Source organism: Coregonus clupeaformis, unplaced genomic scaffold (genome assembly GCF_020615455.1).
Source record: "Coregonus clupeaformis isolate EN_2021a unplaced genomic scaffold, ASM2061545v1 scaf0063, whole genome shotgun sequence".
In the NCBI taxonomy this organism is placed as follows: Eukaryota; Metazoa; Chordata; class Actinopteri; order Salmoniformes; family Salmonidae; genus Coregonus; species Coregonus clupeaformis.
In genome coordinates, this window is record NW_025533518.1 from 44318 (window position 1) to 57068 (window position 12751).

General features: G+C 40.9%; 1 protein-coding gene across 1 annotated transcript in view; it reads right to left on the reverse strand.

The window, feature by feature from the left end:
* Nucleotides 1-1524: 1524 nt before the first annotated feature.
* The window catches only part of LOC121559375 (short transient receptor potential channel 6-like), a gene marked incomplete at its 3' end in the record, with an annotated part of 140666 nt that continues 129439 nt past the window's right edge, over nucleotides 1525-12751 (reverse strand). The window contains exons 15-17 of the mRNA XM_041872610.1: nucleotides 3580-3636; nucleotides 1794-1869; nucleotides 1525-1653 (exon numbers count right to left, since the gene is read on the reverse strand). Of these exons, the coding sequence (XP_041728544.1) occupies nucleotides 1525-1653; nucleotides 1794-1869; nucleotides 3580-3636 (262 nt within the window). The remainder of the gene's footprint in view (nucleotides 1654-1793; nucleotides 1870-3579; nucleotides 3637-12751) is intronic.

Sequence of the window (12751 nt, forward strand, 5' to 3'; positions counted from 1 at the left end):
TTTTCATAGCCGATCATTTAGAGTTGAAAACAGCAGGTCTGGGACAGGTAGGGGTTTCGTAGCCGCAGGCAGAACAGTTGAAACTGGAATAGCAGCAAGGCCAGGCGGACTGGGGACAGCAAGGTGTCATCATGCCCGGTAGTCCTGACGTATGGTCCTAGGGCTCAGGTTCTCAGAGAGAAAGAGAGAACGAGAGAATTAGAGAGAGCATACTTAAATTCACACAGGACACTGGATAAGACAGGAGAAGTACTCCAGGTATAACCAACTAACCCCAGCCCCCGACACATAAACTACTGCAGCATAAATACTGGAGGCTGAGACAGGAGCGGTCCGGAGACACTGTGGCCCCATCCGAAGAAACCCCCGGACAGGGCCAAACAGGAAGGATATAACCCCACCCACTCCGCCAAAGCACAGCCCCCGCACCACTGTTACTGTGTGCTACTGTGTGTTACTGTGTGTTACTGTGTGCTACTGTGTGTTACTGTGTGTGTTGTCAGTCTCTCTCAGTGTTACTGTGTGTTACTGTGTGCTACTGTGTGTTACTGTGTGTTACTGTGTGTTACTGTGTGTGTTGTCAGTCTCTCTCAGTGTTACTGTGTGCTACTGTGTGCTACTGTGTGTTACTGTGTGTTACTGTGTGCTACTGTGTGTTACTGTGTGCTACTGTGTGTTACTGTGTGTTACTGTGTGCTACTGTGTGCTACTGTGTGTTACTGTTTGCTACTGTGTGCTACTGTGTGTTACTGTGTGCTACTGTGTGTTACTGTGTGCTACGTCAGTCTCTCTCAGGGTTACTGTGTGTTACTGTGTGTTACTGTGTGCTACTGTGTGTTACTGTGTGTTACTGTGTGTTACTGTGTGTGTTGTCAGTCTCTCTCAGTGTTACTGTGTGTTACTGTGTGTTACTGTGTGTTACTGTGTGTTACTGTGTGTTACTGTGTGTTACTGTGTGTTACTGTGTGTGTTGTCAGTCTCTCTCAGTGTTACTGTGTGTTACTATGTGTTACTGTGTGTTAATGTGCGTTACTGTGTGTTACTGTGTGCTACTGTGTGTTACTGTGTGTTACTGTTTGCTACTGTGTGCTACTGTGTGTTACTGTGTGTTACTGTGTGCTACTGTGTGTTACTGTGTGCTACGTCAGTCTCTCTCAGGGTTACTGTGTGTTACTGTGTGTTACTGTGTGTTACTGTGTGCTACTGTGTGCTACTGTGTGTTACTGTGTGTTACTGTGTGTTACTGTGTGCTACTGTGTGTTACTGTGTGTTACTGTGTGTGTTGTCAGTCTCTCTCAGTGTTACTGTGTGTTACTGTGTGTTACTGTGTGCTACTGTGTGTTACTGTGTGTTACTGTGTGTGTTGTCAGTCTCTCTCAGTGTTACTGTGTGTTACTGTGTGTTACTGTGTGTTACTGTGTGTGTTGTCAGTCTCTCTCAGTGTTACTGTGTGTTACTGTGTGTTACTGTGTGTTAATGTGCGTTACTGTGTGTTACTGTGTGTTACTGTGTGTTACTGTGTGCTAATGTGTGTGTTGTCAGTCTCTCTCAGTCTCCCCAGAAGCTCCTGCAGCTCCTCCATGTTGTGATTCTTGTCCTCCAGCAGCTCATAACGCAGACTGGAGATATCCTGCTTAATCTCCTTCAGCTCACCTACACACACACACACACACACACACACACACAAAGACAGCCAGAACATACACACACAGAAGACACACAGTTCACGTTGAGTAAAGTTTCAAAACTACTCGGCATTTTGCTTCTGACTGAAACGTGTGCGTGTCAGTCACCTTCGTTGATCTCGTCATTTTCTTTGTCCGTCTGGGCTTTGATGATGTAACGTTTTATAAGACGCTTCATAATCTTCTGTAACACACACATACACACACACACATTTAACAGATAAGATAAACTTACAAAATATACATGAATTATTGTAACATGGTATCTGATGTGTGGCAGTGGAGGCTCCTCAGAGAAGGAAGGGGAGGACCATCCTCTTCAGTGAATTTCATTTAAAAAAAAAAAAAAAAAAATATGTTGTTGACAAAACTATATTAAATACTGCATATTCACATCACCAAATAATTGATTAAAACACACTGTTTTGCAGTGAAGGTCTACAGTAGCCTCAGAAGCACTCTGTAGGGTAGCAACATGGTGTAGCCGGAGGACAGCTAGCTTCCGTCCTCCTCTGGGTACATTGACATCAATACAAAACCTAGGAGGCTCATGGTTCCCACCCCCTTCCATAGATTTACACAGTAATTATAACAACTTCCGGAGGATGTCCTCCAGCCTATCAGAGCTCTTGCAGCATGAACTGACATGTTGTCCACCCAATCAAAGGATCAGAGAATGAATCTAGTACTGAAAGCATAAGCTACAGCTAGCTAGCACTACAGTGCATAAAATGTGGTGAGTAGTTGACTCAAAGAGAGAGAAAGACAATAGTTGAACAGTTTTGAACAAATACATTTCTTAAAAAATGAAGGAGAAGCAATAGAAAGGGAGAGAGAGAGAGAGCTAGCTGTAGCTTAGCTATTTATATATATATATATTATAGTTAGCTATGTTTTATAGTATGTTTTTCACTTTTACTTACTTAGCTAGCTTAGCTAGCTAGTTTAACTTACTCAAACACCCAGCTCAAACAGAGAGGGATGCTATGTTAGCTAGCTGACTATGGCTATCCAACACTGGAACTCTTCCAAGTCAAGGTAAGCTTTTGGTTATATTAATTTATTGCCACCGGGCACGCCGGTGTAACTGCTAAAATGCTTGAATGACTGTACACTGTACTGCGTGATTGCAGCGGGTTTACTAATGCGTTAGTTCTGTTAGCTATGTTGACTATGACGTTAGATAATATGGTGACAATGATGTAGGCTGTGTGTAGCGGTTAGCGGTAATGATATGAAGCTTTGGCTTGGAAAGTTTTTTTCACCTGGTCACATAGAGCTGATGTGTTGTGTTGTAATGAAGTCCACAAGCGAAGGGAAAAGGTGAGAGAGGAGGAGAGTGCATAGAGGCGAGAAGGAATTACAATGAGAAAAGTGATCATGCTGTTTGAATGTGGCTGCTACGAAAAGAACTGTGTTTGCTTGTGATCAGAGGTGTATTCATTCTGCCGATTCTGTTGAAAAACATTTCTTAAGAAGCAAACTGAATGAAAAGGGATGAACATAGCTGAATTGGTCCAATAGAAACTCTCGTTTGCAACTGTTGGACTAATAATTACACCCTAGATCAGCTAGATGCAGGCAAGAGTGTGTAAGGCGGTATTGAATGTGTCACTGTCTGTCACCTTGATTATTAAACATTCTCTCAACCAGTGCACTGACGTTGTAAACTTTCATTCATAGGCTAGGTTGTAGCAACCTCATGATGGGTACAGGGAAAATTGTAGTATCATGTAGTAGCCTAAACCTATCGATGTTACATTGAGCTGGGTGGATGGAATATGAATGACAGTCATCCAATATGCTGTAATAGAAATAAGGCCATGCTCATAAAATAAAAAAATATCTGCCTCCTTCATCTTGAACGGCACCGACTGCCACTGGTGCGTGTTACCTGGTATCTGGTTGGTCCTGGAGAGCTGCTGTATGCTGAAGCTTTACTGTCTCCCAGCTGGAACACACAGAGATGCAGTATTAAATACTATTTAAATACTTATTACCATTAGTATATGAATACTATTTAAATACCTATATAAATACTTATTACTGTTATTGGTAACATTTGTAAAGTGTTTAAATGGTTTATACTTCCGTTATTAATCGTTGTTTAATATAAACCAGTGAAAAACAAGTTCCAACGCATTGGTCAAAATAGTGCGATCCGCAGTCAGTGCTTGTCTCCAGTTATTAACCATTTATAAATGCACTTACAAATGCTAATAATATGAACCCTTATGTATCATCATGCAACCTTATTTTCAATTGTTGCACATTTGAACAATAGTTATCCTTTCACTTTTGTGTGTGATGCATTGTTGCTCTGTCCCAGGAACAGAAATGGTTGGATTTCAGACCTATTGTCAACTCCTGTGTTTTGCCCCACGTTTGAAACCCTGATGATTATTTATCCCTGTTAAAACCGTGTATCATAAATATTACCCTTTACTACAGCCTTTTGCTGATGAACATGTTATTTTCCATTGCCTCAAACACTTGTTATTTTTATTTATTTAACTAGGCTAGTCAGTTAAGAACAAATTCTTATTGACAATGACGGCCTACCAAAAGGCAAAAGGCCTCCTGCAGGGACGGGGCTGAAAACATTTACTAAAAAAGAATATATATAAATATAGGACCAAACACACATCACAACAAGAGAGACACCACAACACTACATAAAGAGAGACACCACAACACTACATAAAGAGAGACACCACAACACTACATAAAGAGAGACACCACAACACTACATAAAGAGAGACACCACAACACTACATAAAGAGAGACGCCACAACACTACATAAAGAGAGACGCCACAACACTACATAAAGAGAGACACCACAACACTACATAAAGAGAGACACCACAACACTACATAAAGAGAGACACCACAACACTACATAAAAAGAGACGCCACAACACTACATAAAGAGAGACACCACAACACTACATAAAGAGACACCACAACACTACATAAAGAGACACCACAACACTACATAAAGAGAGAGAGACACCACAACACTACATAAAGAGAGAGAGACACCACAACACTACATAAAGAGAGAGAGACACCACAACACTACATAAAGAGAGAGAGACACCACAGCACTACATAAAGAGACACCACAACACTACATAAAGAGAGACACCACAACACTACATAAAGAGAGACACCACAACACTACATAAAGAGAGACACCACAACACTACATAAAGAGACACCACAGCACTACATAAAGAGAGACACCACAACACTACATAAAGAGAGACACCACAACACTACATAAAGAGAGACACCACAACACTACATAAAGAGAGACACCACAACACTACATAAAGAGAGACACCACAACACTACATAAAGAGAGACACCACAACACTACATAAAGAGAGACACCACAACACTACATAAAGAGAGACACCACAACACTACATAAAGAGAGACACCACAACACTACATAAAGAGAGACACCACAACACTACATAAAGAGAGACGCCACAACACTACATAAAGAGACACCACAACACTACATAAAGAGAGACACCACAACACTACATAAAGAGAGACACCACAACACTACATAAAGAGAGACACCACAACACTACATAAAGAGAGACACTACAACACTACATAAAGAGAGACACTACAACACTACATAAAGAGAGACACCACAACACTACATAAAGAGAGACACCACAACACTACATAAAGAGAGACGCCACAACACTACATAAAGAGACACCACAACACTACATAAAGAGAGACACCACAACACTACATAAAGAGAGACCACAGCACTACATAAAGAGAGACGCCACAACACTACATAAAGAGAGACCACAGCACTACATAAAGAGAGACACCACAACACTACATAAAGAGAGACACCACAACACTACATAAAGAGAGACCACAGCACTACATAAAGAGAGACACCACAACACTACATAAAGAGAGACACAACAACACTACATAGAGAGAGACACCACAACACTACATAGAGAGAGACACCACAACACTACATAAAGAGAGACGCCACAACACTACATAGAGAGAGACACCACAACACTACATAAAGAGAGACCACAACACTACATAAAGAGAGACACTACAACACTACATAAAGAGAGACGCCACAACACTACATAAAGAGAGACACCACAACACTACATAAAGAGAGACACCACAACACTACATAAAGAGAGACACCACAACACTACATAAAGAGAGACACCACAACACTACATAAAGAGAGACACCACAACACTACATAAAGAGAGAGACGCCACAACACTACATAAAGAGACACCACAACACTACATAAAGAGAGACACCACAACACTACATAAAGAGAGAGACACCACAACACTACATAAAGAGAGACACCACAACACTACATAAAGAGAGACACCACAACACTACATAAAGAGAGACACTACAACACTACATAAAGAGAGACACTACAACACTACATAAAGAGAGACACCACAACACTACATAAAGAGAGACGCCACAACACTACATAAAGAGACACCACAACACTACATAAAGAGAGACACCACAACACTACATAAAGAGAGACCACAGCACTACATAAAGAGAGACGCCACAACACTACATAAAGAGAGACCACAGCACTACATAAAGAGAGACACCACAACACTACATAAAGAGAGACACCACAACACTACATAAAGAGAGACCACAGCACTACATAAAGAGAGACACCACAACACTACATAAAGAGAGACACCACAACACTACATAGAGAGAGACACCACAACACTACATAAAGAGAGACACCACAACACTACATAAAGAGAGACACCACAACACTACATAAAGAGAGACACCACAACACTACATAAAGAGAGACGCCACAACACTACATAAAGAGAGACACCACAACACTACATAAAGAGAGACACCACAACACTACATAAAGAGAGACACCACAACACTACATAAAGAGAGACGCCACAACACTACATAAAGAGACACCACAACACTACATAAAGAGAGACACCACAACACTACATAAAGAGAGACACCACAACACTACATAAAGAGAGACACCACAACACTACATAAAGAGAGACACCACAACACTACATAAAGAGAGACACCACAACACTACATAGAGAGAGAGACACCACAACACTACATAAAGAGAGACACCACAACACTACATAAAGAGAGACACCACAACACTACATAAAGAGAGAGACACCACAACACTACATAAAGAGAGACGCCACAACACTACATAAAGAGAGACACCACAACACTACATAAAGAGAGACACCACAACACTACATAAAGAGAGACACCACAACACTACATAAAGAGAGACGCCACAACACTACATAAAGAGACACCACAACACTACATAAAGAGAGACACCACAACACTACATAAAGAGAGACACCACAACACTACATAAAGAGAGACACCACAACACTACATAAAGAGAGACACCACAACACTACATAAAGAGAGACACCACAACACTACATAAAGAGAGACGCCACAACACTACATAGAGACACCACAACACTACATAAAGAGAGACACCACAACACTACATAAAGAGAGACGCCACAACACTACATAGAGACACCACAACACTACATAAAGAGAGACACCACAACACTACATAAAGAGAGACACCACAACACTACATAAAGAGAGACACCACAACACTACATAAAGAGAGACACCACAACACTACATAAAGAGAGACACCACAACACTACATAAAGAGAGACCTAAGACAACAACACAGCAAGGTAGCAACCATGTGCAAACGTGGAACATTTTTACATTTACATTTTCGTCATTTAGCAGACGCTCTTATCCAGAGCAACTCACAAATTGGTGCATTCACCTTATGATAGCCAGTGGGATAACCACTTCACAATAGAAGAAAGGAGATCATTTGAGGGTGAATCTAACCCTAACCCTAACCACTTCACAATAGAAGAAAGGAGATCATTTGAGGGTGAATCTAACTCTAACCCTAACCACTTCACAATAGAAGAAAGGAGATCATTTGAGGGTGAATCTAACCCTAACCCTAACCACTTCACAATAGAAGAAAGGAGATCATTTGAGGGTGAATCTAACCCTAACCCTAACCACTTCACAATAGAAGAAAGGAGATCATTTGAGGGTGAATCTAACCCTAACCCTAACCACTTCACAATAGAAGAACGGAGATCATTTGAGGGTGAATCTTGGTTCAGTGTTTTATTTTACCATCCACTTAATTATTTTGACCTTTTATGCTCATGTCAACTAAAGTAACCTGCTTTGATTTAGCCAATAAGAAGCCTTGATAAGCCATCGTCGCTTCAAGAATTAGCCTAGCATCTTCAGATCAAGAGCTGGAGAGGACAGCTTTGTTCCAAGAAGACATGAGGACTTTTTCTTTTGTGACTTGGACATCTCTTCTATTGCATGCAGGGCATTTTCCGCCATAGATTACAGATACACATGGTAGGGGGTTTGATATGGTACCATGAGTAACCTTTGGTTCTCATTCATTTGCTGAATCATTCATCATACCTTCATTGAACTCCAACACACGCCAACGTTAGCTTGCTAGCTTGCTAGGTCGAACAGTGGAAGGGACTGAGTCTATAAGGGTGCACTCTAATACCCAGGGGTTTTTATTTTTTAACAGAATGATTGTATTTTTTATTTTTTTTTACACATGCATCCATACACACATCCTTTTTTAAATTATATTTCCCTTCATTACTTTCTAACCCCACCACCCATTCCCCAATTGGAGTAAACTAGTGAACAACAACGCTTAGGCCTCTACTTCCAGCCCATACATACTATATACATTTTATGGACACAGTCAAATTCTACAATAATTATATTTTGTTTGTTTTAACTCCTGAACTTCCTCCGATAATTTTCATGATGTCCATCTGATATGCCATATTTTTCTAACTGTGCTCTTTCACAAAAGCTCTCAACCTATAACCTATATGCTTATTATGGACACAGTATGCTTTACATTAATTATCTAATGTGGTCCTCTGTAGCTCAATTGGTAGAGCATGGCGCTTGTAACGCCAGGGTAGTGGGTTCGATCCCCGGGACCACCCATACGTAAAAATGTATGCACACATGACTGTAAGTCGTTTTGGATAAAAGCGTCTGCTAAATGGCATATTATTATTATTATCTTGTTGTTATTAGTTGTTGTTATTAGTCCCATCCTTCAACTCCATTCAACAACTCCCATCTATCTCTTAACACCATCCATATTGGATTTCTATTTGCCATATATTTTTCAACTGTACTGTGGTGTTTTACAACCTCCTGAGTGGCGCAGTGGTCTAAGGCTGTGCCACTAGAGATCCTGGTTCGAATCCAGGCTCTGTCGTAGCCGGCCGCGACTGGGAGACCCATGGGGCGGCGCACAATTGGCCCAGCGTCGTCTAGGGTAGGGGAGGGAATGGCCGGCAGGGATGTAGCTCAGTTGGTAGAGCATGGCGTTTGCAACGCCAGGGTTGTGGGTTCGAAAATAAAATAAAGAATGTATGCACTCACTAACTGTAAGTCGCTCTGGATAAGAGCATCTGCTAAATGATGTAAAAAAAAATTTTTTTTACAAAAGTTCTGAACCATTCTATTCTCATTGTTTCTACAGATCGTAAATTGAAAATAAACATTTTTGCTAAAAGTATTATTATATTATTGATCGATTGACTATGACTTTTCAGATCACCCAGTAGTGCTATCTGCAGGGTTAGCTCCAGGTAAATATTGTAATCCTTTAGCCATTCCTGGACCTGTGTCCAAAAACAGGCTACAAATGGACAGAACCAAAACAAATGATCTAATGATTCTGTCTCTTCGCAGCAAAATCTGCAGAGCTGGGAAGATTGTATCCCCCATATAAATAACATTCTATTGGTAGCAAGAATTTTATATAATAATTTAAAATGTAAAATTCTAAGTTTTGAATCCGGCGTCGTTTTGCGTATCAATTCATAAACACTACGCCATGGAATCGGTACGTCAAAAATCTCTTCCCAACTATTTTGCAATCTATATGGGACGGCTGTCAATCCTTTGGTCCTTAAATGAAACTGATAGATAAAAAAGTATATCACAATTTTCTTTAACCAATTATATTCTTTAATGCCAACAGACAAGTTCCTTACTTTTTCCCCCTTCCACTTTCCTTTACATTCATTCTTGTTGCATGGGAGAACATTCTGGAAACAGTAATCTAAGCTTGTATACAGTATACTGTAATAATATCCCTAGCCTCTCGTTTTTCCACCGTTATCCCGATGGTGAGAGGGATACATTTTATTAACCATAATTGCTAAGCTTTTATGCAGGGTCAATGTACTGAATGCAAACTTCTAGTTGTTAGTGCTGTGTTTTTCTCTCTCACTCTTGCTGCTTAATTGAGTGACGAGATTATAGCTTGGTGTGAGCAGAAAGTAACTCCACGCAATGCTGTTGTACTGAGTAATTTGTATGTTTAAGTGACAGATGAACAACTGAATGAAGCCCGAGTCATGTCAAAGCTTTTGGGAAGGTTTTGGTGCTCAATCGATGCTCATCTGCATCTGGTAAAAAGTAGCATGTCTTGGTTGAGATATCACATGACCTATCTAAGGTAACAGTACTAGATGTTGTAGGGATAGGGTTAGAGTTAGAACCTGGAGAGGTTGGTCCCTGGCCTGTGCATGTCATTATTGCATCTCCTGCTGAGGTTGAAGATTTTCAGTCTAAACTGCTGTCATTTCTGAGGAATGAAGGGAAGACTGTCGCTGATGTTAAAGGCCTGATAAGTCCCTTCCTGCTGGACTGGTCAGCGCCATTAGCTCATTGGTGGATTCGGTCCGATGTAGCAACATTTGAAATTGTGTTTTTTACATTGGATAAAAGTAGAGACTCAGAGCTAGAAAATGGTATATCAAACACTACAGTTGAGGAACAATGGGAAAGTAATTATGCTTTGAAGTTGATAAACTTTGGAGAAAATGGCCCTTGAAAGTTATTGGAACACCTACTGGAGAGCTCTTCTTTGTCTCCACCCATTCAGCATCATTCACACACTCTTAAGCCTTATCCTCACCAATCTCTTTAATGATTCACATGTGAGGCCATGTGCTAAACAGAGTGAGTAAGGTAGTGTAGTAAACAACCAAGGATTTCAAGACTAAAAGTGGTCAAAGTAGTAGCATAAAGTCGCAGTAATAATACACTTTATCTGGTCCTTGGCCTATATCCTAATCTGTCTTTGGTTACGTCACAGCCTTATTCTAAAATCAATTAAATTGTGTTTTTTTTTCCCATCATCAATCTACACGCAATACCCCATAATAACAAAGCAAAAAAAGGTTTTTAGAAATTTTTGCTAACGCATAAAATATATATATATATATATATATATATATATATAACTGTACTATCACATTTACATAAATATTCTGACCCTTTACTCAGTACTTTGTTGAAGCACCTTTGGCAGCGATTACAGCCTCGAGTCTTCATGGGTTTGACGATAAAAGCTTGGCACACCTTTATTTGGGGAGTTTCTCCCATTCTTCTCTGCAGATCCTCTCAATCTGTCAAGTTGGATTGGGAGCGTCGCTGAACAGCTATTTTCAGGTCTCTTTTGATCGGGCTCTGGCTGGGCCACTCAAGGACATTCAGAGACTTGTCCCGAAGCCACTCCTGCGTTGTCTTGGCTGTGTGCTTAGGGCAGTTGTCCTGTTGGAAGGTGAACCTTCACCCCAGTCTGAGCTCCTGAGTGCTCCGGAGCAGGTTTTCATCAAGGATCTCTCTGTACTTTGCTCCGTTCATATTTTCCTCGATCCTGACTAGTCTCCCAGTCCCTGCCGCTGAAAAACATTCCCACAGCATGATGCTGCCACCACCATGCTTCACCCTAGGGATGGTGCCAGGTTTCGTCCAGATGTGACACTTGGCATTCAGACCAAAGAGTTCAATCTTGGTTTCATCAGACCAGAGAATCTTGTTTCTCATGGTCTGAGAGTCCGTTAGGTGCCTTTTGGCAAACTCCAAACGGGCTGTCATGTGCCTTTTACTGAGGAGTGGCTTCCGTATGGCCACTCTGCCATAAAGGCCTGATTGGTGGAGTGCTGCAGAGATGGTTGTCCTTCTGGAAGGTTCTCCCATCTCCACAGAGGAACTCTGGAGCTCTGTCTGAGGGACCATCGGGTTCTTGGTCACCTCCCTGACCAAGGCCCTTCTCCTCCGATTGCTCAGTTTGGCCGGGCGGCCAGCTATAGGAAGAGTCTTGGTGGTTCCAAACTTCTTCCATTTAAGAATGATAGAGGCCACTGTGTTCTTGGGGACCTTCAATGCTGCAGAAATGTTTTGGTAGCCTTCCCCAGATCTGTGCCTCGACACAATTCTGTCTCGGAGCTCTACGGACAATACCTTCGACCTTTTTGCTCTGACATGCACGGTCAACTGTGGGACCTTATATAGACAGGTGTGTGCTTTTCCAAATCATGTCCAATGAATTGAATTTACCACAGTTGGACTCCAATCAATTTGTAGAAACATCTTAAGGTTGATCAATGGAAACAGGATGCACTTGAGCTCAATTTCGAGTCTCATAGCAAATGGTTTGAATACTTATGTAAATAAGGTATATCTTTTTTTGAAATTATTATTAAACTTGCAAACATTTCTAAAAACCTGTTTTCACTTTGTCATTATGAGGTATTGTGTGTAGATTGATGAGGAAAAAAATTATTGAACACATTTTAGAATAAGGCTGTAACGTAACAAAGTGGAAAAAGTCAAGGGGTCTGAATACTTTCTGAATACACTGTATCAAATAAAATCTAAGTTTATTTGTCACATGCACAGGATACAGAAGGTGTAAACGGTACAGTGAAATGGTTACTTGCATAGTTAAGTATTTTGTTTAGACATGTTGCTAGGTAGCTAAACAATGAACCATAATCCTAACTCATACTACCATGCATCATGCGTAAAATCTGCAGGTAGCTAAAGCTAACCAACTAGGTTCAATGTTGGCTAGCTAGCT